At 35.8% G+C, this 27671-nt stretch overlaps 3 protein-coding genes and 1 long non-coding RNA gene across 5 annotated transcripts; all 4 read right to left on the bottom strand.

The window, feature by feature from the left end:
* Positions 1 to 221: 221 nt before the first annotated feature.
* LOC148272864 (uncharacterized) lies at positions 222 to 4504 on the bottom strand. Its single transcript, XM_088239467.1, has 3 exons — positions 4378 to 4504; positions 2476 to 3192; positions 222 to 1851 (listed from the first exon to the last, which is right to left on the bottom strand). Exons 2-3 carry the CDS (start codon positions 3128 to 3130, stop codon positions 848 to 850), a joined length of 1659 nt encoding a protein of 552 aa, XP_088095593.1. The 5' UTR covers positions 3131 to 3192; positions 4378 to 4504; the 3' UTR covers positions 222 to 847.
* A 4403-nt stretch (positions 4505 to 8907) lies between these two features.
* LOC148272863 (uncharacterized) lies at positions 8908 to 10312 on the bottom strand. 2 transcript variants are annotated; one of them, XR_015824741.1, is made up of 3 exons: positions 10193 to 10312; positions 9708 to 10021; positions 8908 to 9496 (listed from the first exon to the last, which is right to left on the bottom strand). It is a non-coding gene; the product is annotated as an uncharacterized LOC148272863 (long non-coding RNA). The 2 variants fall into 2 exon arrangements; XR_015824742.1 differs by having other exon boundaries at positions 10128 to 10305.
* A 6467-nt stretch (positions 10313 to 16779) lies between these two features.
* LOC148272862 (uncharacterized) lies at positions 16780 to 22511 on the bottom strand. The gene is made up of 4 exons (XM_088239469.1): positions 22390 to 22511; positions 20730 to 21547; positions 19910 to 20500; positions 16780 to 16817 (listed from the first exon to the last, which is right to left on the bottom strand). The coding sequence occupies exons 2-4, from the start codon at positions 21496 to 21498 to the stop codon at positions 16780 to 16782; spliced, it is 1398 nt and encodes a 465-aa protein (XP_088095595.1). The 5' UTR covers positions 21499 to 21547; positions 22390 to 22511.
* A 1304-nt stretch (positions 22512 to 23815) lies between these two features.
* On the bottom strand, positions 23816 to 26246 carry LOC148272861 (uncharacterized). The gene has a single exon (XM_088239465.1). It carries the CDS (start codon positions 26244 to 26246, stop codon positions 25419 to 25421), a length of 828 nt encoding a protein of 275 aa, XP_088095591.1. The 3' UTR covers positions 23816 to 25418.
* Positions 26247 to 27671: the final 1425 nt, after the last annotated feature.

Genomic DNA, 27671 nt, shown 5'->3' with positions numbered 1-27671 from the left:
ACAATATACAAAAAAGAGAAAAAAAATTATCAAATAAGGATAAGAAATCAATGAATTATTAATAAATGTGTTTATCGCACAACAGTAGAATGGTTTCAGATGCAGTTTTAATTAACCATAGTTTTTTGTATGTATAATGTACCGAATAAAGGTATTTTATTTTTTCTTTAATGTTTATCATAAAAATTGGTTTTTATTATAATAAATTGAAAAACAAAAGAAGGTAGGATGAGTTTATTTTCATTTGTTTCCATAATTTTCAAATATATTCTTTAAACGAATAAACAAATCCTGTAGTCTGTGGACCATTTGTTGAATAAATTGGTTTCTAACTCTATGAAGTATTTGAAATATTATTATTTCTTAAACTTATTTTTAAATAAATTACCTCGCAAAAAAAAGGAATTTATAAATTAATTGATCCCTACGATATCCCTTATCACTGGACTACCCAGTTTTTATAAAGTCATAAAAAAAAATATGATTTTTATTTTTTCAAATATTATTGATACATTTTTTTGTGCTGCTGCGGCCTAATCAATCGTCTAATCACATCCTGCGGTCTTGTTCCATTCTCTTCTCCGTGAATAACGAATGGAGCTTCTCGCTACTACCCGTGGTACTGTATTAGTCTGATATACAGACTTGGCAGCTTACAAAAGGAATTTCAAGGTTTTTTAAACGGCAACAAGCAAATTTTACTTGTATTTGAAGACCGCCGCGGAAACATAAGTCCTTAGCTACAGTTTGCAGTGTGTAGTGTACAAATTGTAAATACCTCGTAACCCCACATTCAACAAGTAAAATGAATGCATCAAAACTTCCTTTTTGTCCAAAATTGTGCCGTTTACTTTCGGGGGTTAAGAGGTATCGCATGTTCACTGGCGATATGACGTTTCATAGAATATTTTTGTAAACAGGCAAAACTACATTGCGAGCATGAGAACGGTTTCTCACCTTTGTGTTGTGTTAACAAGTGACGTTTTAAAACACTGTTCCGCGAACATCTAAAACTACACGCCGAGCATGAGAACGGTTTATCTCCGGTATGTTTTAACATGTGATTTGTTATACTACTTTTCTGTAAGCACGTATAAGTACATTGCGAGCATGAGAACGGTTTCTCGGCAGTGTGCATAGATAACAAGTGACGTTTTAAAACACTGTTCCGCGAAGATCTAAAACTACATTCCGAGCATGAGAACGGTTTCTCTCCAGTATGTTTTAATAAGTGATATGTCATACTACTTTTCTGTAAACAAGTATAACTACATTGCGAGCATGAGAACGGATTTTCGCCAGTGTGTTTTAAAGTGTGAATTTTTAAATGATATCTTTTTGCACAGGTATAACTACATTGTGAGCATGAAAACGGTTTCTCACCAGTATGCTGTGTTAAGATGTGACTTCTTAAATTACTTTTCTCTGCACATTTATATTTGCACTGTGAGCATGAAAACGGTTTCTCGCCAGAATGTGTTAACGTGTGTTTCTTTATATTACTTTTCAGTGCACATGTATAACTACACTGTGAGCATGAAAACGGTTTTTCGCCAGCATGTTTTAACATGTGATATTTCATACTACTTTTCTGTACACATTTATAACTACATTGTAAGCATGAAAACGGTTTCTCGCCAGTATGCTGTAAAGTGTGAGTTTTTAAATTACTTTTATGTGCACAGGTATAACTACATTGCGAGCAAGAGAATGGTTTCACTTTAGTACTCAACACCCATTCACTACAAGTTTTCTTCTGACTTAGTTTATATTTATCCTCGGGTAATGGTTCTTCACTATGAGAAAATATATTGACACTCTCCGGAAATAATTTGAGCGACTTGGTAGTATCTGAAAAGTAAAAGTTATAATATTAAATCGGTGAAAAGCATAAGGCCACCGTTTGGCAACAAGAAGGGCTAGGGCGTACTTGTAATGTACTTGCAAATCTTACATTGATTGAGCAGATCCACAATATAATTGATATCGACACTGGCGACTTCTTAATTCGTTATCATTTCCTTTATTGGTAGTCCAATCGCAGCGTATCATGATCGTTTTTTTACATTAAAATAAGATAATCAGTCTTACGCTTTAGATGCTAGTCGAGGGACTATGAAATATTCTAGTGTAAAAACTTCTCAAATAAATATTCAATGTCAACTTTGTCACGAATTAAACCCGAGACCCCTTGCATGGTAGGCAAAGCGCTGACTACTACACGAGACGAATATATATTTTTTAATTAATCATATAGACATTATTTTCTTTAATTAAACATTTAAAAAAACGTAAATCGATAGACAAGTAAACCACTAAATCTTGAATTAAAATTCTATTTTAGATGACATTTTGATCTAATGAGTACAAAACGCCACCTTGATAATGTAACTCTAAAAAATGAACCCAGTCATTATTTTAATATAAAATTGATTTACTATAAAGCTAAAGGATACACTATAAATCTTCTTATACCTTCAGTGTTGCGGGTAGATTCTAGACATTCTTGTTTTGTATCGGGATAATCAATGTCAATTTCCGTAAAGATCCATTTATCACTCTCTATAGCATGCTGTTGTTCAGTACTGGTCCCCGGTTCAGCCTTCACAGTAGCAACACCTGGTTCCTGGCTTCTGTAGGGACATGGCGTCCCTTCCCGGGTATGGAGAATAACTCCTTTTAAATCGTCAGCTCCAGGTTCAGTCTTCACGGTTGCAACACCAAGCTCCTCGCTTTTGTGGGGCCATGGCGTCCATTTTCCCGTGTGGAGAATATCTCCTTCATAGCCAGTCCCCGGTTCAGCCTTCACGGTAGCAACACCGGGTTCCTCGCTTCTGCAGGGACGTGGCGTCCCTTCCCCGGTATGGAGTATAACTCCTTTTAAATCGTCAGCTCTAGGTTCAGCTTTCACGGTAGCAACACCCGTTTCTTGGCTTCTGTAGGGACATGGCGTCCCTTCTGCAGTATAAAGAATATCATCTTCTACATCGCCAGGTTCAGCTTTAATGGCAGCAATACCTGGTTCATTGGTTTTTTGGGGACGTGGCGTTCCTTTCCCAGTATGGAAAATATCTCCTTCTTCATCGCCAGTCCCCGCTTCAGCCTTAATACTGACTGAAGCAAACTTCATCTGCTCAATTTTCTTCTGGAATACAATGGACACGCTTTAGCTAAAGATCCACCATCCACCATCTGAAAATATACACCATGCACCACTGTAACTTTTTATTTTTAATATAATTTCATCACAACTACCTTTTACGACTACGAGAGATCCCGGGACCTATATAGATTTTTTTTATTTATGTGTCCTTTGGGGCGTTGGAAAAACCTCCGCCCTTTTAACAGGGTGTTTTAACTTGTATTTGACAGGGTGTCCCGTATTTAAACAATAATTTTAACTACGTCCCATATACGTAACTCCTGGGAGTACAAAAAAAATTGTATGATTTAATAAATAAAAAAATATTTTCATAATTCGAATACGGGCCATACATAGTCCCATATTTATGTACTTAACACCACGCTTATAACAAATGTATGTAACAGTTTCTTATATATTTTTTATATCTATCGTATTCTTCAAGTAGCATTGATTTTTTTTAAATGTAACCACACTTAGGCAGTGCCTTTATGTTTTTTTTTTCTAGTTTATGTAATAGTGTATTTTGTATTTGTAACTAATGTTTACCTATTGTAAAATGCAAAGTAAAAATAATAATAAATAAAAAAAACTTAAAACAAACGTCATATTTAGACACAAGCGTCTTTGGTCCCTCATAAATCAAAATATTATTGAAAATTCGTATTTTTAAATTTGAATATGACGTAAATATGCATCTATTTTACATAGGTACCTAATTAAAAAATATTTATGGGAGATCAAGGATGGTCGTGTCAAAATATGACATTTGCAAATGGCCCTCTTTTTGCTAATAAGGGCAGAATACATAATATTTTCATGGTATACGATATGAGATTATTGCTTATAATGGATATTTTTAGCCGGTTAAGAGCCATAAGCGCGTTTCCTATGATCGGAGCATGTCTTGCAGCTGCAGAGCGAATGAACGATCAGAAATCTAGCCCACTTTTTTTTAATTGACAATGAAGTTTAATGTATAAATGAAAACTTATTATAACTATACATTATTATCTTTTTGAAATTACTTTAAATAGTAACTGTTATTAAAATAGTAACTGTCCCGTAACTAAAATAGTCCCGTATTTTTAAGCTAAATCAGCATAAATCTTGTAATTTTAGAAAACATGTCCTGTAAAATGAACACATATATCTGATCACCCTATCTTTAACGTAATATTAGATTCCTAGTAAAGCTCTTATTTATAGGGATAATACATTACGGATATTATTACCCAAAGTCACTCCTTTGTTGGTTGCGAGCGAACGTACATTTAACTGGGAATACCGTGCTCGTCGATCACAGATACCAATACTTTAGGAACTGTCAGGAGCATCAGGACGCGAAATGGCGGCCATTAGAAAATGCTACGAATAATACAGATTACTGACAATGTTGCCAGACTCAAAGTCTTTACACGCACCTAGAGTGTGACATTTGAATTACAGGATAAGACCAATTTCCTTTTTTAATAACCAACACATTGTCAATAACTTTATAATGACTGGGGATTTTAAATTAGAATGATATTATCAGATAAAAATAAGGTGGAATAAGTTTAGCCGGATCAGAATGCAGTTACTCCGTTTCAGTAAGTAATCAAAGTGAAACTAAATAAACTTACCTTTGACATTACTTTTTTTTTGCCACGTAATAAATACACCTTGGAACACCAACATCGTGTTTTCTTTCAATCTCCAACTGGTGTAAAAGTTCAACCCTCAACAACCTTATTCCAACAGGACTATACATGGGTCGAATGAAATATAATCTGTATTTTTATTTATTTATTTATTGATTATAACGGCACAAGTGCCTTTTACGATATACAATATAAAATTATAATGAGTTAGTTAGATACACAAAAAAATTAAAAACAATATTAAAACAATTTACATATAAATATGATCAAAATGTTTGTTAACTTTATATAGGTTCTTAATTAAAAAGATAGCAAAATTTTAAGCAGATTTAGATTTATGAGAGATCAAAGGCGATCGTGTAGTGGTGTCAAAATTTGATATTAACAAATAGTAGGCTTTTTCATTAAGAGGTCAGAACACGCAATAATATTATATTCGTAACTTTTCATGGTATAATGGCAGTCATTAAATCAACTATTGATCAAAAGTTTAATATCTAACCTACCGTAATTACACTATTTGTTGAAAAATCATGAGTCCGACAGAACATTTAGTATACTACCATAGTAAATTACACGATTTTACCATTTTTCTTCTCAAGCTTAATAAGGTTATTTATGTAACATTGAGGGGAGATTCTTAAGCCCACCGTCCACCCGCAGCTGTTATAGAGTCCTGGGGTACTCTCTGTCAGCTGCGCATAGAGGAAAATTATTATAAATATTCCTAAGGAATACAAACTATGCAGATTAAGGAGGGGGGAGGAGGATGTATAGACAGAGACCAACACGTCATCCCCACCTCTCAGGATCCCCTCAATGTCTCTGTTTTTTTATTCAACAATATGTATTTACACAGACAATTAACATAAGTAAACGTATCCAAATATACAAAAACCAATTCTTAAAACTATGGTAACACAACAAACATAACTTACACAACAAAGATAAGTAAAAACACGGATATTTACAATGAGATAACGGCCTCGAACAAAGAATAATTCCCTGGGTGGTCAGAGGCAGAGGATCCAAATACCACCCCCGTGAGTTCCGCTCGGAAGGAAGCACAGTCCCAACTGAATAAGCATCCCACAGAAACAGTAGCCTGTGTAACAATTATTTATAACAATACGAAACTAATATTTTTAATTTTTGGGTGATACCGTGTGTTGTAAACACACAGTTTACCCTGAAGATTGCTTCTGCAATGGTAGCCGAAACGTCGGAACAAATCAAACACACAAGGTATCACCCAAAAAGAAACATATTGATAACAGTGACCGCGAAAACCTTCGCACCTATTATATAAGAAATTAGTTTATTTTAGTTAAATGGGGTTTGAATCGTCAGTACGGTCTCAGTGAGTCACATTGTGCTGGAGGGTGTGATTCTATTAAATGCTGCGAATGCCCAGTTGGATTCCACCGGCAACACTACTAACTAGTCCTACTCGTTAGCGTCCACGTCGCGAACCCCGGGCAATGGGATCACACTCATGACGGTGTGAACTCAGCAAATAACAAGAGGATAAAAGGCGAGTTTCTGGCGCCTCCAAACCAGAACCAACCAGCTAAGGGAAGGTAAACCCGACAGAGAAATCCACCAGAGAAGGCAACGGAAAACCACTCTGGTCATCTTTTCCCAGGAATCACTATGGCGAGTACAATCAACAAGCAGTTGTTCTGGCTTCGGAAAAGCGCAGGACCGAGATGCTTTCGCTGTAGTGATCGCCAACGAAGGGGAGATCAGACAAGGCACCGCAAGAAGTCAGAAGAAAAATTTCTTTTTTTTTTAAAGTTGATAATAAACATGTTCATAAAAATGTGGCGTCCCGCATTTGTAATTGATGTGTAAGGACAATTTTACATCCTGATTGTATAAAATTATTTCAAGTCAACCGGATAAGAAAATACAAAAACATGAAATAACTTCATTTAAAAAAAATCATCTTGTATGATGAGGCCTCAAAGTATGGAAAATAAAAGAAAACTTATCGATTTTTTTAAAATGTGCTGTGTTTATTATTAAAATATGGATTTATAAATTATTATTTACGTATTTACTAAAAATTAAAATATTATTGTGAAATTAGTCGATTTACAAAAATTTAAGTATTTTATAAACAATATTTTGAGTTTGTACAAATTTTTCTAGACAAGGACTGGATTCATATCCCTGGGGAGCTGTTAATATTAACATATTACAACGGAGATGAAGAACATTCAAGAGAAGGTAACATAGAAGGCATCTACAGGGCTTATGACATGTCAATGGCTGGTTTAAGTGGCCACTTTACACACTGTGTAACATTCACCATTCTGCCCATGTTTGAACATCCACATTTCCTCAACATGGTCAGAATGGCGAATGTTACACAGTGTGTAAAGTGGCCACTTAAACCAGCCAATGACAGGTCATAAGCCCTGTAGATGCCTAGACTTCTATATTACTTTCTCTTAAATGTTCTTCATCTCTGTTGTAATATGTTAAGATAAACAGCTCCCCAGGGAGTTGAATCCAGTCCTTGTCTACAAAAATTTGGAAACACTCAAAATATTGTTGATAAATCCACCTGGTCCATGAAGAAGTCTAGAAATTAAAAAAAAAACATTTTCAGGCGTTGCCTAACATACTAATGTTGGTGAAATAATTATATTGGATGAATCTCACCCGCATACATAAAGGTTTCGGCTCTTTAACTTCACAAACATCAACAGATGAAAGAATTGAAGGAATATAGATGTTCGAACATGGGGAAGAAGGGTGAATGTTACACAGTGTGTAAAGTGGATACTTAAACCAGCCATTGACAGGTCATAAGCCCTGTAGATGCTTAGACTTCTTATTACCTTCTCTTAAATGTTCTTCATCTCTGTTAAAATGTTATTTTCATCAAATTAAACAAATCTTGTAGTTTGTGGACATTTTGTTGAATTAATTGATTTTTAACTCCATACATCATTTTGAATTCTTATTGTTTTGTTTTATTTTATTTATTTCGAACACGAACATTAATTAAAATGCATACATAGTAGAGCTTGCTTTATAATCATATGTATTCACTAAATTATACTGCAATAAAGCGTCGACGTTTAAAGTTTAAGCTATGTAAATAATAAAAAAATGTACTATATATTAAAATAAAAGAAATATGGACAAAACAAGGAGATAGTGGGAAAAAAATTAATAAGGAGTGGTGAAGGATGATTGAAGAAAAGTAGGAGTGGAAAATTGCATTTGATTTAATGATGTCGAGCAAGAAAAGAGACAAAACGTCTATTCTCTGTTATTCTGAATCAAGCCTATTACTACTTCTTTTGTACCTATTGTATGGAGTGTCAAATATATTATGATTTATTTAACATATTATAAATGCAATACCTTGTAACACAAGGACTTTTCGGTGTAGGTAACATGATCTTTACGATATCCCTGATCACTGGACTAGCCAGTTTTTATCAGGCCATGGAAAATTTTATGATTTTAATTTTTGTGGCTTCCAATATTTTTTTCAAGGATTTTTAAACGGTAACGAGTAAGTTTTACTTGTATGTAGGGACCACCACTAAAACCTTAGTCCTCAGATGTGGTATGCGGTGTGTGGTGGACAAGCTGTAAATACCTCGCATCCCACATTCAAGACGTAAAACACAGGTAATTTATTGAACATTATAATGTATTTATCAAAACTTCCTTTATGTCCAACACTGAGCAGTTTACTTTCGGGATTTAAGAGGTATCGCGTGTTCACTGGCGATATGACGTTTCATAGAATATTTTTGTAAACACGAATAACTACATTGCGAGCATGAGAACGGTTTCTCACCAGTATGTTGTGTTAACAAGTGACGTTTCAAAATACTGTTCCGTGTAGATCTAAAACTACATTCCGAGCATGAGAACGATTTCTTTCCGGTATGTTTTAACATGTGTTTTGTTATACTGCTTTTCCGTAAACATGTATAACTACATTGCGAGCATCAGAACGTTTTCTCAGTATGTGTTGAGAAGTGACGTTTTAAGTCACTGTTCCGTGTAAACGTATAACTACAAAGTGAGCATGAAAACGGTTTCTGTCCAGTATATTTTAACATGTGACTTCTTAAATTACTTTTGTCTGCACATTTATAACTGCACTGTGAACATGAGAACGGTTTCTCACCAGAATGTTTTAACATGTGTTTCTTTAGATTACTTTTCAGTGCACATGTATAACTACACTGTGAGCATGAAAACGGTTTCTCGCCATCATGTTTTAACATGTGATATCTCATACTACTTTTCTGTGCACATTTATAACTACATTGTGAGCATGAGAACGGGTTCTCGCCAGAATGTTGAAACATGTGGTATTTCATATTAATTTTACGTACACACGTATAAGTACATTGTGCGCATGAGAAAGGTTTTTCGCCAGTATGTGTCAACATGTGGTTTGTTAAATAACGTTTCAGCGCACATGTAAAACTACATTGTGAGCAGGAGAACGGTTTCTCAGCAGTATGTGTCAACATGTGGGTATTTAAATAACGTTTTAGCGCACATGTAAAACTACATTGTGTGCATGAGAACGGTTTCACCTCAGTACTCGGCAACACCCATTCATTAAAAGTTTTCTTCTGTCTTGTACATTCACCCTGTGGTAGTGGTTCTGCACTATGAGACGGTAGATTGGTACTCTCCGGGGATAGTGTTGACGACTTAGTAGTATCTGAAAAGAAAAAAAGAAAATATTAACCTGGTCGCAAGTATTAGACCACCGTTCTGCGAATACCAGGGACATCAGAGTACTTGTAATATACCCTGACGAGAGCTTGAGGGAATCTTATAGGTACTGATTGAGCGAATTCACAATGGGTTTTAAATTGCAGCTAGAGGTACTTCAGCAAGTCGGTCTGCATAAGTAGATATCATTTTATTACCTTTCGTACTGCAAGACGGTTTTAAACATTCTTGTTTTGTATCAGAAAAAGCAATGTCGATTTCCGTAAAGCTCCGTTTATCACTCGCTATACTATACTGTTGTTCAGTACTGGTCCCCGGTTCAGCTTTCACGGTAGCGACATCTGGTTCCTCGCTTTTGTAGGGGAATTGCGCCTCTTCCTCAGTATGGAGAATATCTCCTTCTACATCGCTAGTCTCAGGTTCCGATTTGACTGTCACGAAAGCGAAGTTTATCTGTTCCATAGTTTTCTTGTCGAATTCAACGACAACACTTTATCTGAAAATAGATCACCTGAAAATGCACAACAACATTTTGTTTCGTATATAATTTCAACAAAATTCTGACTACGAGATAAACTGGGTCGTTTATAGCCATGTTTATGAATTTAGACAAAAACCTCGCCCTAAAACGTAATATTGGATTCCTAGTAAAGCTCAATGTATAAAACATTAGGCTTATTACCCAAAGTAACTCCTTTGTTGGTGGCGAGCGAACTCAGCGAACGAACACTGAACTATGGATTACACGCTCGTTGTATACAGATAACAATACTTAAGAAGCTGTCAGGAGCGTCAGGACGCGAAATGGCGGCCATTAGGTAATGTTGCCAAGTATATATACAGAATATAGGCAATCATACCAGACTAAAGATCTTAGTACGCACCTAAAGTGTGACATGCGAACTATTAACCTTTTTAATAACTAACACATTACAACAAGGATGGAGAATACCTTGAATAAGGGAATATGGAAGTTTAGGCATTTACAGGGCTTATGACCTGTCAATGGCTGGTTTGAGTGGCCACTTTACACACTGTGTAACATTCACCATTTTGCCTGTGTTTTTTAAACTCCGAAAATAAGTCTAGCTGCAGCATTGAATACAGACTGTAGGCGAGTCATTTTGTTCATTGGTCGACCTTTTTTTATTTTATTTTTTTTGTTTTTTTAACAATATACATATGATTAACAAATTACAACAGGGGTGGAGAATACCTTAAATAAGGGAATATGGAAGTCTAGGTATTTACAAGGCTAATGACCTGTCTTTGGTTGGTTTAAGTAGCCACTTTATACACTGTAACATTCATCATTTTGCCTCTGTTTAAATATCCATATTTCTTTGAATCTTCCATTTATTGATTTTAGTGAAGTTTCATTGTTGTGAAGATATTCATTTGACTGAATTATTTCATACACTAGGCAACGCCTGAAAACAATTTTCTAATTTTTAAACTTCTTCTTGGAACAGTTGACCATTGACAGGTCATAAGCCCTGTAAATGCCTAGACTTCCATATTCCCTTATTTAAGGTATTCTCCATCCTTGTTGTAATTTGTTCATCTTAACGACTTCCAAGGGGGTGAGAATCCAGTCTTTTGTCTACAAACATTTGGACAAACTCAAATATTGTAATTTACACATTGTTAACAACTTTATGATGACTTGGGATTTTAAGTGAGAATGATATTTTTAGATAAATTATAAGATTCAAGGACCAAGGCCTAATGTGTGAAATAATTCAGTCAGATGAATCTCTTCACAACAATATAGGTTTCAGCTCTTTAACTTCACTAAAATCAACGAATGGAAGAATTGAAGAAATGTGGATGTTCAAACATAGACAAATGGTAAATGTTACACAGTGTATAAAGTGGCTACGTAAACCAGCTAAGGACAGGTCATAAGCCTTGTAAATGCCTAGACTTCCATATTTCCTTATTTAAGGTATTCTCTACCCCTGTTGAAATTTGTTAATCTTATGTTTATTGTTAAAAAAAAAAAAAAAAAAAGGTCCACCAATGAACAACATGACTCGCCTACAGCGAGAAATGCTGCAGCGAGACTTATTTTCGGAGTCTCTCTAAGTTCAGTCAAATCATTCCACTACTTCGGGAGTTACACTGGCTACGTTTTTCACAGAGGGTGGAATACAAACTCTGTTGGCATATGTATAAGTCACTGCACAACTCTGCTCCGGAAAATCTAAGGGAACTATGCATTCAAGATAAACTAGCTGACAGGCATCTTACGATTAGATCAGCTACGTCTACGGCGAGAGAAAAAGTTATTATACCTCTATGCAAACAGCGCACTTCAGTGAACGCGCATTTGCGGTCGCAGGCCCTATGGCATGGAATGCTCTCCCAGCAGAGGTGCGATGCTGTGAGAGTGAAGTGATGTTTCGGAAAAAGCTTAAAATCCACTTGTTCTCTAAATCATTTGAATAAATCCGTAGCATTTCCTAACAAAATAAAGTGTTTTAATTAAATTACAAATTTAAAAGCTTCAATATAATTAATTTATCTAGAGAATCACTATATTAAGCGCCCTTGGGGTATTATAATAGGGAAATGGCGCTTAATAATTATAATATACTTATATATAATAATTACGAACTTTTAATAATTTAATGTAATAAATAAATCATTCAACATAGATTTATTTGCAAATAATCTTAATGACGTACGGCGTTTGCTTTCGAAATAACTCGTAGTAATTTTTTTTTCTTTTAAATTTACATTAAATTACTATTCATTTTATGTTCGAGAATCTTTTTTGACTTACTGTGATGCTACTTGTGAAAACCTGTAATTGGCTTATTTGTTATTTGTTTTGTTATATAAGTATGAGATAATTATAGCTGCTGGTTATCCAAATAAATAAAATAAAAATAAAAAATATTTAAAAAAGTCAGTATTAATTATAATGCATAATACAAAAAATAGCTATTGCACATAGCGTGATTAGACATTTTTAGAATATTCAAGTAGGCTAAATACAAAAATGATATTTGTCTAGAAATCTACTCATAAAAGGTCTAAACAAATTGCATTGAACAGTTTCAGAGCTATGAAAAATGAGGGTCTTTGCGGGGTTTGTATCTAAAAAAAGGGATTTCAAGTAATCTATTCAGTCTAAATTTGGTGCAACAGGAGAACATTTTTGATAAGGAAATATGGATGTCTAGGGCAGGGCTTATGACCTGTCATTATCTGGTTTAAGTTGCCATTTTACACACTGTGTAACATTTACCATTTTGCCCGTCTTTCAACGTCCACATTTCCTCGACTCTTCCATCTGTTGCCTTTTTTGTGAAATAAAGGAGCCTTTGTTTTCCATCTATTTAGCACCTAATTTAGATCTTAATTACTCCCTTGGAAGGAAATCTAGCTTGTCTGCAAACATTTGGACACACTAAAAACCATAAAATTAAGAATAGTCTGGAAACCGCATACGTGCATCAAACAAAAGGCGACTAAACTACCCTTAAATTAGTAGTTTTACGTTTTGAACCATAAGTCCCGATTTGAATTTAACTTTGCTGTGTTGTGTCGTTTTAAAGTGTAGAAATACCGCTGGGATCTCAAAGAAACAGGATGGGATCACATCTTATGTGTCAGTAACAAATGCACTACTTATTTTTTTTATTATTTTTTATCCGTCAGATTGTCAAAGAAAACAAAACTGACATTTTGTTAGTGTTGCCAGGGTAGTCAAGTTTTTAACACCACTTTACTCATCTAATGAGAGAACTAATGAAAATCGGACTTCTCGGATTAAACAACGCCGTGGTGAACATTTGACCGACATTATCTTTAAAACATCAAATATTATTTAACATGACATTAATATATTCGTTTTATGTAAAATAAAATTTGTTTTGTTTCTTGAGTTCAAAGTTAATTAGTTAAATTACTTTTATTAATTCAATTCAATTTATTTATTTAAATATAACATATACATTACAAACATATATTCAATACGTACATATTATTTTTTTTAAAAGAATACATGAAAGAGACTCGTGTCAAAGTAGTAAGAGAATCCTGCTCCGGAAAACCCCTTCGGATACATGGAACAGATCAACATCCAGAGCGATGTTGTTCACCATAGCGGTAGCCCTTCCAACAGGCATAACCATAGGCAGGTTGGACCTGTATATCGGAATATGAAACAATCTATGCTGACGCTGTCTTAGGTAATTATCAGAAACATACGAACCAATGCTCATAATAATATCAGAATTATCGATCATACCGCGCAACAATTGATAAAAATGTGTAGTCAAATACACATTCCTTCTAGTCTCTAAACTGTTGTAGCCAAGCATACCCTGGAGAAACGCGGTCGGGTAGAGCCAAGGATACCCGCACTCTCCCGTGTAGAGATATCCCAAAAACTTAAATGACCTTTTACTTATCTACTCTATTGTGACAATCAATGTTTCCGGGTGTACAATAAAATTTTAGAGAAATTAACAAATTGCTTTTTTTTACAAATATAATTATCTTACATTTGTGTTATGATTGTATTTTTCGCGATCTGGCAACATAACGCGGCGACTTCACGCATGCGCGCGGCGAAAGTGGGGCAAAGTGGGGGGTTTTGGATACAGTCCGATGTATTCAAATATGATTATACGCTCCTTCTGAACTATTTTTAATTCTAAGCTCAAAACATTGTTAATTAAACTTGAGTAAGTTGACTTTTGGGAAATGCACTGTATAATATTGTTTACCCTGAAGATGGCTCCTGCAATGGTAACCGAAACTTCGGAACGAATCCAACTTACACGGGTGCACTCAAATAATATACGTATTGATAACAGTGTCCGTGAAAACTTATGCAACTTTAAAACTTTTGGGCGTTACGGGGTGATGCATGCTCACTGGCGATATGACGTTTTAAAGAAGAGTTTTGTGAACAGATATAACTACATTGTGAGCAGGAAAACGGTTTCTCACCAGTATGTGTAAACATGTGATCTTTTAAACGACATTTTTGTGCACACGAATAGCTACATTGTGAGCATGAGAACGGTTTCTCGCCAGTATGTGTTAACACGTGGTATTTTATAGAACGTTTATGCGCACATGTATAACTACATTGTGAGCATGAGAACGGTTTCTCACCAGTATGTGTCAGCATGTGGTATTTTATGGTACGTTTCTGTGCACATGTATAACTACATTGTGAGCATGAGAACGGTTTTTCTCCAGTGTGAGTTAATATGTGGTATTTTAGAGAGCGGTTCGATGCACACGTATAACTACATTGTGAGCATGCCAACGGTTTCTCAGTTGTGTGTGTGAACATGTGATATTTTATATAACGTTTCTGTGCACAAGTATAACTACATTGCGAGCATGAGAACGGTTTCTCTCCAGTATGTTTTAACATGTGGTCTTTTATAGAACGTTTTTGTGCACACGTATAACTACATTTTGAGCATGAGAACAGTTTCTCGACAGTATGTATTGAGATGTGATCTTTTAATTGACTCTTTTGTGAACATGTATAACTACATTGCGAGCAGGCGAAAGGTTTCGTCACAGTACTCGACAACACCCATTTATTACAAGTATTCTTCTGTTGTGCTACCGTTTTTGACTCTGGTAGTTGTTCTGCACTATGAGACGGTAGCTTGATTCTCTTCGGAGATAATTTTAGTGATTTAATAGTATCTGAAAATTAAAAATATACAATATTAACCTAGGGGGAAGCATTCGGCCGCCATTTAGAGGATAGCAGGGTCATAAAGGTACTTGAAATAAACCCTCTCGAAGGGCTTGAGGTAAACTTCAATTAATTGAGCATATTTACAGTAGAATGAAGAAGTTCGTGGTTATTGTTAATAGACTATTAAACGAAGCCAAAAAAAATCATTTATATATCGTATTATCAGCGCAACGATTTTTTAAATTGTTGTATTTCTGAAATAACTGCACGTGTGACATCAGAGGTTTTTTCCGCTTATTCTCATTCAGTTCTTCCCATATCCATGGCAAGTAAACCGGAAATCTTACATCTCTTATCTTATAGCTCTTATATTACAGGTTGATTAATATGAACTTGTGACGTCATTCAATGTAGTCAGTTACTATTAATTTTTGTACATTTTCAGAAAACTTTCCTGCGCAATTTAATGCTCCATTTTTTGACGCGCGCAAGAAAACATTTATTGTATCAAATTTCCCGTAGGACTGAAGTTCCTCATTAATATATAGCAAAACCTACTCAAAAAAGCTGGCAAATGTCATTTTCTTACCTACAGCGTTGCGAAAGGACTCCAAACATTCTTGTTTTATATCAGAATAATTAATATCAATATTCTGTTGTTCAGTGCTGGTCCCCGGTTCTATTTTTACGGTATCAGCATCTGGTTCCTCGCTTTTGTAAGGATATGGCGTCCCTTCCCCGGTATGGAGAATGTCATATTCTACATCGCCAGTCCCCGGTTCAGCCTTCACTGTAGTCAAACCTGGTTCTTCGCTTCTGAAGGCACAAGGTGTCTCTCCCCCAGTATAGAGAATATTCCCTTCTACATCGCCAGTTTCAGGTTCAGACTTGACTCGGACTGAAGCGAACTTCTTCGGCTCCATAGTTTTCTGCCTGAATACAAAGACCACGCTCTTTTGAAGATCGATCACTTGAAAATGTAAACGATGCGCAACTGAAACACGGATGCTTATCTATCTCTTCTTCCGAGAGATACGGGGACGTCCATAAACATGTTTGTAGATTTAGTCACGGCCGGGTTACGTTAGACAAACCCCCGCCCTGTTACGTTATATTATATCCCTATTTATAGGCATAAAATATTATGAATATTACTCTGTCAATCCTATGTTGGTTGTGAGCGAATGTGCACGTAACTGGGGATTATGCGCTTGTTATTTACAGACAACAATACCGTAGGAACTGTCCAGACACGAAATGGCGGCCATTAAGTAATGCTGCCAACTATAAAGCATACACACAGACAATGTTGCCAGACTAAAGGTCTTAATACGCACCTAGAGAATATGACATGCCAACTACTGGATAAGGCGTATCGGGTAAAGCAAGCGAAAAGTAGATATGCGCTTAAGGTGGAGACGCACATGTTTCGACTACCGTCCATTTTGCCCACTGCCGAAATCCTTAAAAAAATTAAGTTTTAAAGAAAGAAAAGTTACTGGTATCATAAAAATTACATTTGGTAAGTATATTTTGATAGTTCCAAGGCAAAACTAAATATTAAGTTTACCGCCAGCTTCAGTTGATCACTTGAAATTAAACTTGAAGGTCTGTTTGTGTATATCTCCAAATATTGTCAAAACTTTTGTTGTTGCAGAGTTTGTGTTGAAAGGAGGCAGGTAAGTTTTATATATTTCATTGCATACATAATAAAGACGCCATCGAACGTATTTCTGTATATCTATTTGAACAAACACAATAGATATTTAAGAGGGTAAAATTGTCTTAGATTTCTTAGCTAGTGTTTTGACAATTTTGCCCACGTCTAGGGTTGTCGCTTCATACTACATTGAAAAAACATTATCCAAGAAAGAAGAAAAAAACAAAGTAGAAAACATAAAAGAAAATGAAGTAAATGGCAAAAACATGATTTTAAACGAGGTGACAGGATGTTTTGTTCAAACTGGCCCATAAATCAGATTTTTGCCAAAGATTTAACAAATAAGATTTTAAAATCTTATGAGGGTTTCAACTCAAATACACGCTGAAGATGACAAGCCAGTTATTCTGCTCATTTAAACTTTTTATACCACACAGCAAGTGGTAAACAATCCATCCGATTTTTCTCTGCCATCAGGATCAAAAGATACCTACACCTTATAGAAGAGAACATTGAAAAAATTGTCATAGCGACGCGGAAACAACAGACTTTTATGCCTACTCAGTTGATAAATTAACAGATTTCGAGACATTCATCATAAGTCATTACGACGAATATGTTCATTGTACAATACGACATTTCTTAGGCATCCAGATGTTTACTAACTGAGATGGATATGTTCTCATCATCACTATGGTAGCATCTGCATGGCATGTGATGAATGACCTTATCTCCCTTAGTAGATTCACTTTTTTTTAATTCTTAAAAGCGTTTTTTTTATATATTTATTCTGATTGTGTAAGAAAGGGTTTTTAGCGTGTATATTGTTGTGCTATATTTAGTTATAAAGGTGCTACACTTGCTTTGTTTCTTTGACGTTCTCATTATATGTTATTTTCTAAATGTTAATATTATTTATGTCCCGAATCGAGTTGTTGTAACTCCTGGGAATGATATTCAACGTATTACCTATACTTGTAAAATAATTTGTGTTATATGATTTATAATTAAAAATAAATTTTAAAATATATGTAAAAGAGCTAAGTATGGAAGAAATTAAAAGTGGCGTGCTGCTAAATATATGAAGAATGGGAAAGCAAAAGGTTTCGATAACATGGCTACAGAGTGTATAAAGGCGGGTGGTGAAATAATCTTTGTATGGCAGCATAAGCGTTTGAAACTATGCTTAGAAGAGGAATTTGCTCCCCTAGATTAGAGGAAGGCTATTGTAATGCCCCCATACAATGGAAGAGGCTCTAAGGTGAAATGCTCCAAATGTAGGATATAATAGTAATTGGGAGAGTAAGAAAAGTGACTAAAGATAGAGTGTGGGATATACAAAGTAGCTTTTTGAACGGAAGAGTGTGCATGGATCGTACATATGCTCCGGGAAATATGACAGAGAAAATTCGGGCTAAACACCCAAAGATTTTCTGCGCCTTTGTCGATCTACAAAAAGCGTTTGGAGCAAAAGGTGATGGAAAAATTGTTGAAGGTATTAAGTATAGGTACTCCTCATACTTGAAGTGAATGGTTTCACTGCATACTCCGATAAAATATAATGGGGTTTAAACAGGTGGGGCCCCGGTGATACCTGTGATCCGCTAAAGCAGCAGGTGTCAGTAAATGCCGAGAAACTTTATGTTGCAGAACATCAGCACACTACCGTCAAGTCCTAATCTCTAGCGTCCGGGTCGCGAACTCTAGAAATGTGATCTGTATAGATCACAGCCGGTAGAGGGCAATGGCGGATCTTCGGTGCAACAAAACCGGAAACAAACCAGCTAAGGGAAGGAAAATCCAGACAGAAAAACTCTTGACCTCCAGTAAGGGGTTGGGCAAGGTGTTACCGACCTTTCCCTGCAGAAAACTAATACAGAACCTCGGACAGAACCCGGACTTGAGAATCGCTACTTGGAAAGCAAGAACGCTGTACAGAAGTGGAGCCCCAGGGTAGACCATTAAGGAGATGACTAAATATAAGGTTGGCATAATAGCTGTGCAGGAAACAAGATGGACATGATTTGAGACATTTGACACAAGGACACACACGGTAATGCATTGTGGAAATGAAAAGCATTATGAATTTGGAGCGGCATTCATTGTCAATCGAAGATCGAAAAGTTGTAAACTGGACTTTAAACCCATCGATGAAAGAATGTGCACTTTACGCATAAAAACGCGATTCTTCAGTGTATCACTGATACATGCCAAAACTGAAGATAAAGACGATACAACGAAAGATACGTAGGTATTATCAGAAACTTAATCAGACTTCAAAATGATCGAAAAAGAAATCGAAAGTAATGGTTTTTTAAAGGAACGAAAGGTGAAATCGGTGAGAACGGAGATATTCTGAATCAGGTAGAATAATTTGTGTATCTGGGAATTATATCCAGGGATGTAAAGACTGAGATAGATATTGAAAGGAGGATGAGTGCCGGGAACAGGGTGAACGGTCCACTTAAATATACCTTGGCAAACTAATGTATAACGAAAGAGGCAACACTATAGTAGTTCACAATGAAGTGCTGGGTCTCTTATGTATGGGCGAAGTATAGAATTGTAAAAATAATTATGAAAATAGCACATGTTTTTTTCTTCTCTTGTTTATTTAAGTATAAATGTGTGGCTCGGTGCAAGAAGTTCTGTGATTTTGCCTAATTACGAAACTATAATATATTTTCTATTTTTTATTGGATATCCATGTTCACGTTATTCACAAAAAAAAACTTTTTGAACATATCCCATAGTATTTTATTTTTAATTTCCATTTTAAGCAATACCTGTCAACGTTACTATTATTGGATGAACATACCTCGTATCCCACTTAAAACAAAGGTATTTATGTGAACATAATATTGTATGCATTGAAACGCTTATTGTGTCTGGGAGTGAAGCTTACTTTTGTAGGATACGGGGTATTGCATGTTCACTGGCGATATGACGTTTCAAATTAGAGTTCTGTGAACAGATGTAACTACATTGTGAGCATGAGAACGGTTTCTCGCCGGTATGTATTAACATGTGATCTTGTAAACGACATTTTTGTATACACGTGTAACTACATTGTGGACATGAGAAGGGTTTCTCGCCAGTATGTGTCAATACATGGTATTTTAAAGAACGTTTCGATGCGCATGTATAACTACATTGTGAGCATGAAAACGGTTTCTCACCAGTATGCATCAACATATGGTATTTTATGGTACGTTTCTGCACACATGTATAACTACATTGTGAGCATGAGAACGGTTTCTCGCCAGTATGTTTCAACGTGTGGTATTTTAGAGAACGTTTCGATGCACATGAATAACTACATTGCGAGCATGACAATGGTTTCTTGACTGTATGTGTAAACATGTGGTATTTTATGTAACTTTTCTGTGCACACCTATAACTACATTGTGAGCATGAGAACGGTTTCTCACCAGAATGTTTCAACATGTGATGTTTTATGGTACGTTTCTGTGCACACGTATAACTACATTGCGAGCAGGAGAAAGGTTTCGCCACAGTACTCGGCAACACCCATTTATCACAAGTATTCTTCCGTTGTGTTTTACATTTAAACTCTGGTAGTGGTTCTGCAGTATGAGACGGTAGATTGATACTCTCAGGAGGTAATGTTGGTGACTTAATAGTATCTGAAAATTAAAAAGTTATTATTATTGTTGGAAACTTATTTGGAAAGTAAAGATTATAATATAAACCTGGGGAAAGCATTAGGCCGACGTTTAGAGGAAAGTAGGGACATTATCGTGCTTTCAATTTTCCCCGAAGAGAGCTTGAGGCAACTTTATATTGTTTGATCGGTTTAAAACTAGAATTTATATTGCTGCTGGCGATGTTCTAATAGTCGGCAAATGTTCTTACCTACAGAATTGCGAGAGAATTCCAAACACTCTTGTTTTATATCAGGATAATGAATATCAATATATAGTTGATCAGTACTGGTCCCCGTTTCATCCTTTACGGTAGCAACACTTGGCTGCTCGCTTTTCTGGGAACATGGCGTCTCTTCCCCAGTATGGAAAATACCTTCTTTTACGTTGCCAGTCTTCGGTTCAGCCTTCACGGTAGCAACATCTGACGTCCTGATTGAGTAAGGATATGACATCCCTTCTCTAGTATGGAGAATATCTCCGTCTACATCACTAGTCCCCGGTTCAGCCTTCACGGTAACAACACTTAACTCATTGCTTGTGAAGGGGTGTGGCTTTTCTTCTCCAGTATGAAGAATATCTCCTTCTACGTCACCTGGCTTTTCGCTTCTGTGAGAACATGGTGTTTCTTCCCCAGTATGAAAAATATCTTCCATACAGCCAGTCCCTGGTTCAGCCTTCACGGTAGCAACACTTGGCTTCTCGCTTGTGCAGGGATATGGCATCCCTTCTCCAGTATGGAGAATATCTCCTTCATCGCCTGGCTTCTCGCTTCTGTGGTAACATGGTGTCTCTTCCCCAGTGTGAAAAATATCTTCTATATCACCAGTCCTCGGTTCAGCCTTCACGGTAGCAACACTTGGCTCCTTTCTTGGGTGGGGATATGGCGTCCCTTCTCTAGTATGGAGAATATCTCCTTCTGTATCGCCAGTCTCCAGTTCAGACTTAACACTTACTGAAAGGAACTTCATCTGCTCCATGGTTGTCTGCTTAAATACAAAGGTCACGCTTTTTCTTAAAAACGATCATCTGAAAATGTACACGATGCACAAATATAACTTTTTGTTTTGAATTTAATTTCAAGACAACTCTGACTACGAGATACTAGGACGTCGGACATGGATTTAGTCACAGATTAGTACGTTGGATAAACCCAAGCCTTGTAACGTAATATTAGATTTCTAGTAAAAGCTCTTTTTTATAAATATAAAACATTAGGTACGGATATTACTCAGTCACTCATTTGTTGGTGGCGATCAAATGCACACTTAACTAAGGATTACACTCTCATTGTATACAGATAACAATACCTTACGAACGAAAAGATGTATTAACCTTTTTAATAATTATTTCACGACTAAGGATTTTATCAGGCAAGTAAAATTGGTTGTTTTGGGAAATCATGAAACGAAATGAGATCACTTGTTTTATTGGACAAATGCTTTTCGTCATTCCGCCCCCTTAGACAATGCTGAAAATTCCGGCCATCATGAACTCGATTTAAAACAAAGGAGAAACTCGAGGTTACTTCATCTTTATGCCTTAGGTAACAAAAGTATATATTTTTATTAAAAGATGAATTCGCAGAGTCCCTTTTAAATTTTGAAAAGATAACGTAAACCTTTGCTCTACCTAAATGTCGAAAAAATTAGAGCTAAAAGAAATGTTACCTACTTTATAATATGAAACAATAAACGACAATTAAAGAAAGCCAATTTAATAGCTTTGAAGGCTTCATTGCCAACATTTCCGATTCCAACAAAAAATATTTTTTTGTTCTTAAGTTATACAAAATACATTGAAAAAAAATAAAACTATCCTTCAAATGTTTTTTTTTTTACTGTTAATAAAGTGATAGAAATTTAGTGTACCAGTTGGCGGTTTTAAGCGTTTTAATTAAATTTTTTGTAAAAGTCAGATCTGTGTGGAAGTTTTCAGATATACTTTAACAATTTTTTGTTGCAATTTCAATAGCTGGCCGTTCTGACAGTACACAACCACAGATATTGTACGACACACAACTCTTCTTGATCATAAGCATGTACAAGTACTAGGCGTAGACAATAAACTCATAAATAATAAGCATAGACAATACAACCAAAAAAAAATATTGAAGAATAAAAAATAAATAATAAGATACTATCTCTTGCATCTCTAACAACAGATCACTCTCCGGTAGAAAGTGTTAGCCTTTCTTTGGAAGAGTCGTGAAGAAGAGTAAAACAAATAAGAAGTACTGCTCTTCAAGCATAAACTCTAGAAGCCTTATTTGCGTCTCAGAGGCGTACACACAATCAAATACACTTTCTAATTATGTTTATGCGTAAGTTTGAATGTTTTTACTTTTGACTTTGTTGCGTACATTTTGATAATTACTTCGTAGAATTAGAGAACGAAAGTACAAACTCCGGTGACAACAGTCATTAAGCGGAGGCTATATGGTTAGCTCGGCCACGTACTGCGGATGCCTCCAGGGCTGGTATTCCGAACGCGTTAACAGCGCGCTATAATGCGTATTTAGTACGTAAAAACGCGCTATACCGCGCTATAATTTCGTTTGGAATACCAGCCCAGGGGTGATATTCCTAACGCTTTCGTAGCCATAGAAAAACCTTTTTAGATAAAAGTATTTTCTACGGCCGCGAGGGCGGTTCAGAATAGCACCGCTGAGAGCCTTAACTACGCTTGCCTCAGCCATCAGATTCTCGACGTCCTTAACTTCCACTGCTGACTGTTTGTCGGTAGTTCATTACCTTACGCAGGCAGCTGTTCCGCGCCGAGAGTGGTATTTTATAAAATTTTAAAACATGCCTTATTAAACATAATTAAATCATAATATCAAATATATGTAAAACATAATAAAAAACCATTGAGGTATTTAACTAAAGTAAACATAAGCGTTCGAAATATGTACCCTCAACATGCGGTCAATTGGCATATGTTTGATAGCTCGGGCTATAATCTGTTGCGAGCGTTTTGGATCCAATTCTCACACAGAACTGTATTCTTCATCCGTCTGGACACAGAAAATAAATCCCAATTTTATTTAAGTGTTCATGTATTTACTATTATTTCATTGATGTCAAAACATAGATGATACACACGACACCTCGCCGTGTGTATAGTTGAACTGTAGATAGGGGTGGCTCTGTAGGTGCTGTAGTCCGGCTATCTCGGATGAGATAGACTTCTCTGGCGAAATAGACTTCTCTGGCTGGGTCAGCGGTGATATTCTCCAAAAGGGCAGGCAGCGGAGTCGAGGGCGGAGAGCGCGTAATTCCAGTAAAACACGCTTGGTCTTGATTTATACACAACTTTATTTACAAAAAACATACAGGTTTTATCAAATCATTTGCACCGTGTCGCTGTCGGACAGGGTACGGGACAGCATACATAAGCCACAGGAGATAGCGAGAGGGGGTCGGGTTGCCCCGGATGAATTCGGAGAGCGCCCTCTCATCGGCTGGATATTTTAATATTAGATTTTTACATCATTACTTTGGAGTCACATAACACCCTCGGTATACATTTCACATAAAAGTTAAGTATGTAGGCATTATCCCCGTGTCTTAATTACTGCATAAATAACACGGAAAAAGATCCTTCATACTGATTAAAAAGGTGACACGTTTTAGTGGGATTAAGTGAGGGCTAGTACCTCATAATCCTAAACATATTTATGGCTAGTCTCGATATTCTAACGTCTGCCCCCGCAAATGACATAAATAACCGTCTTTATTAAAGGGGCAGCTTATTGATCACAAAATAGAGACTACTAGCCGAAATAAACATAAAAAACATATTAAAAAGTTCGTTAAAACACTGGTGCCGGTTATTTTTATTGAGGCGCCACGTGTAGCCCTAGCGACGATTCAAAAAGTTTCAGCTGCCATCGGGGTCTAATGATTTCTCGGTGCTCAGTCGAACATGTTTCCCCGTGCAGCAACCACTTTCGTCTATGAGCCCCAACAAGGGCCGCTGTTGTTTTTTAATGATCGGCACTTGCCGCCGCATTCCGCCCTTTTTCACTATACGAGCGGCGATGTCCGATACAGATGATTTGGTTAAATTGTATTACATTTTACATGTTTTTTTGTTGAAAACAAACTGTTTTATATAAGTTTAAAGGTATACTATAAATGCTCAAATACTATTTGGCGCAGCACAGCAAGAATGAAAGGAAAACTAAAATTTATGAGAATAAGACAAAATACCTTACATTGGTTAAATATCTACTTGAATTACGGATTTAAAGTAACGAAAGTTAACATTTTAATTCAAATACAATGGAACATGATTTGGGAATGCCCCAAAGTTCAGTGCTAGGGCCTATACTAGTTATTATATAAATATGTAAAGGACCATGGTGTGGGAGATTTAGCGAAATGAGAAATCTCTCCCTCCACACAGTAGCCAGGCTTTTCAAGACCTGGACTTGGAAGACAAGAACTGGTTTAAGGGGCTCCGTCTAAATATATCTTCACAGGTCGCAGTGACGTCAATCAATCGACAAGTTTATTGAATTAACCCTTACCAATAAGTAATTAATAAGACAAAACATTTTCAAATATACAATTCAAACTATAAAAAAGAAAATGATAAGATAATATAATTTTATTCATCCCAACTCAGATGAGAAATTAAGTTTAATTTAGTGGAAATAAAAATACATAAAACTTTTTTTAAATATTGGTATCAGAAGACGTTCCAGTATGTATCAACATGTGTTATCCTAAATTAACCTTTTTAAAACTATGTTATTTCGCCAGAATATATCAATATGCGTATCATTTCTTAAACTATTCTTGTGTAAATGTAAAACTACATACTGAGCATGCGAACGGTTTCTCATCAAAGTATATAATCATGCGACTAAATACTTTCCTGGGCACATGAATAACTAAATTGCGAACACGGGAACGGTTTTGTGGATTGATAAGTGACGTTTCAAAGTACTTTTTTGGGAACATATGTAACTACATTGTGAGCATGAGAACGGTTTCTCACCAGTATGGATTATCGAATGACGTTTTAAAACGGTGTTTTGTGAACATGTATAACTACATTGTGAGCAGGAAAACGGTTTTTTACCAGTGTGTTTATTCATGTGACGATTTAAACTGCTCTTTTGTGAACATATAAAACTACATTGTGAGCATGACAACGGTTTCTCGCCAGTATGTGAAAACAAGTGATTTTTTAGTTTAGATTTTTGTGTCGATGTAAAAGAACATTGTGAGCATGCGAACGGTTTCTCGCGAGTATGTACCAACACGTGAATTCTTAAATTACTTTTCTCTGCACATGTATAACAACAAAGATGGCATGAGAACGGTTTTGTGTCAGTGTGTGTAAACAAGTGACGTTTTAAAGAACTATTTCGTGAACATCTAAAATCACATTCCGGGCATGAGAACGGTTTTTCGCCAGTATGTGTAAACGAGTGACGTTTTAAAATACTATTCCTTGAAAATCTTAAACCACATTCCGGGCATGAGAACGGTTTCTTTCCAGTGTGTATAAACAAGTGACGTTTTAAAACACTGTTTTGTGAACACGCATAATTACATAGTGAGCATGAGAAGAGTTTCACCCCAGTACTTGTTTTATATTCAAAATCTGGAAGTGGTTCTGCACGATGAGACGGTAGATTGATTCGCTCCGGAGATAATGCTGGCGACTTGGTAGTATCTGAAAAATTAGTAACAATATTAACCCGGGGAAGCATTGGGTCAGCGTTTAGTGAATAAAGGGTATACCGGGGTGCTTGTTATATATTGCGTAGCATCTTAATGAAGGGCTAGAACAATTCCCCCTCGACTCCAGGACTTGTGTCTGACTGCGCCCAGATGGGCAGAATTTGCTAAAAAGGCCACGGAGTATCTGTACTGTGAGCCAAACTGCCATACCTACTTCAGTGAACATTGTTTGATGTTAATGATTATGATACAATTATAAATAACAAACTCTCCTTTACTTAAACCATTAATTTAACATATAACTACGCTCTGTTTGATTGAATTATTTACTACTAAAATAATATAATTAACATAAAATTAACATAAGAAATGCATTACTTTATTCCATAAACAAATGTATTATCCAGGTATGCATCTTAAAATATTTCATCATTTATCTATAATCTATAGGTAAGAAACTCCCCTGTCATAAATACAAAGTATTGTACTAACTTTATCAGTTAAAATGTGTATTTCCCACTCTGTTGTATTTCGCCTGTATTTCGCTATGTGTTTTTTTCCCACTTCTTAAATGCTTAATCCCAATTTCGGTCCAAAAACTCCCAAAAATGAACTGTTTAGCAAACTAGTAATATTATGTTTTCTGTCTCCTGTTAAAATACTTATTTGATCTCATCTTCAAAATATGTTAAGAATAGTATAAAAGCTGTAAACGTTGTAAACAATTCACCAGTCTTGAAGGTGTCTACTTAGGTGAAAGCGCTCGTTGGTCAAAATAATAAAAAAGTAAAACTAATAAGATTCATTGATAAAGTTATTTAGGTATAATTTTATCATAATCTAACTATCAAATATCTAAATTTCGTAAATGGGGTCTAGAATTTCAACCGTCCATGCGCTCAGTAGCTGCAAGACTTGTTGTTATCTAACTTCTAATTTTGTAAATTTGCTTTTTATTTCATTTTTTAAAATATCACTTAAACTCTAAACTTCATGGTCAAATATTTTTTTTTTTTTTAAATGTAAAAAGGGGCTAGATTTCTTATTGTCCATGCGCTCTGTAGCTGCAAGACGTGCTATTATCTAGCTCCTATATATCATCATTGTTATATTATATCATAATTGGAGACGAGGAATTAGAATCCCAACCGTCCATGCGCTCTGTAGCTGCAAGACGTGCTGGGATATTTATTTATTGTACAGCGCCCTTGAGGTGGTTTTCACAAAAATGGCGCTATATAAATTATCCAAACATTATTATTATAATCATTAACTATGGAGTTTTATAAATAAATATCAACAAAAAACATCAATATTGTTTGATGTATTGTTTTGTCAATTGTACTTACATTGAACAGAAGTGAGAGGGAATGATAGTCTCTCCGCTAATTAATTTTGACCCATTTCAGTTGCCTACGATAATCAGAAATGTTTCATATTTCCTAAGACCAAAA

This window comes from Micrasema longulum, unplaced genomic scaffold, assembly GCF_059751315.1.
Source record: "Micrasema longulum isolate JH-2025_06_02 unplaced genomic scaffold, ASM5975131v1 h1tg002172l, whole genome shotgun sequence".
Lineage (NCBI taxonomy): Eukaryota > Metazoa > Arthropoda > Insecta > Trichoptera > Brachycentridae > Micrasema > Micrasema longulum.
Note: the sequence above shows the minus strand (reverse complement) of the source record. Positions and strands in the feature narration are given on the sequence as shown.

Coding starts and splice junctions, on each gene's coding strand:
- LOC148272862 (XM_088239469.1), bottom strand. CDS start 21,498: ATGGAGCAGATGAAGTTCCTTTCAGTAAGTGTTAAGTCTGAACTGGAG. Junction 20,501..20,729: donor ATTCTCTCGCAATTCTGTAG/GTAAGAACATTT, acceptor TTTAATTTTCAG/ATACTATTAAGTCACCAACA. Junction 16,818..19,909: donor TCCACAATGTAGTTACACGT/GTATACAAAAAT, acceptor CAATATTTGGAG/ATATACACAAACAGACCTTC.
- LOC148272864 (XM_088239467.1), bottom strand. CDS start 3,130: ATGAAGTTTGCTTCAGTCAGTATTAAGGCTGAAGCGGGGACTGGCGAT. Junction 1,852..2,475: donor ATCTACCCGCAACACTGAAG/GTATAAGAAGAT, acceptor TTTACTTTTCAG/ATACTACCAAGTCGCTCAAA.
- LOC148272861 (XM_088239465.1), bottom strand. CDS start 26,246: ATGCTTCCCCGGGTTAATATTGTTACTAATTTTTCAGATACTACCAAG.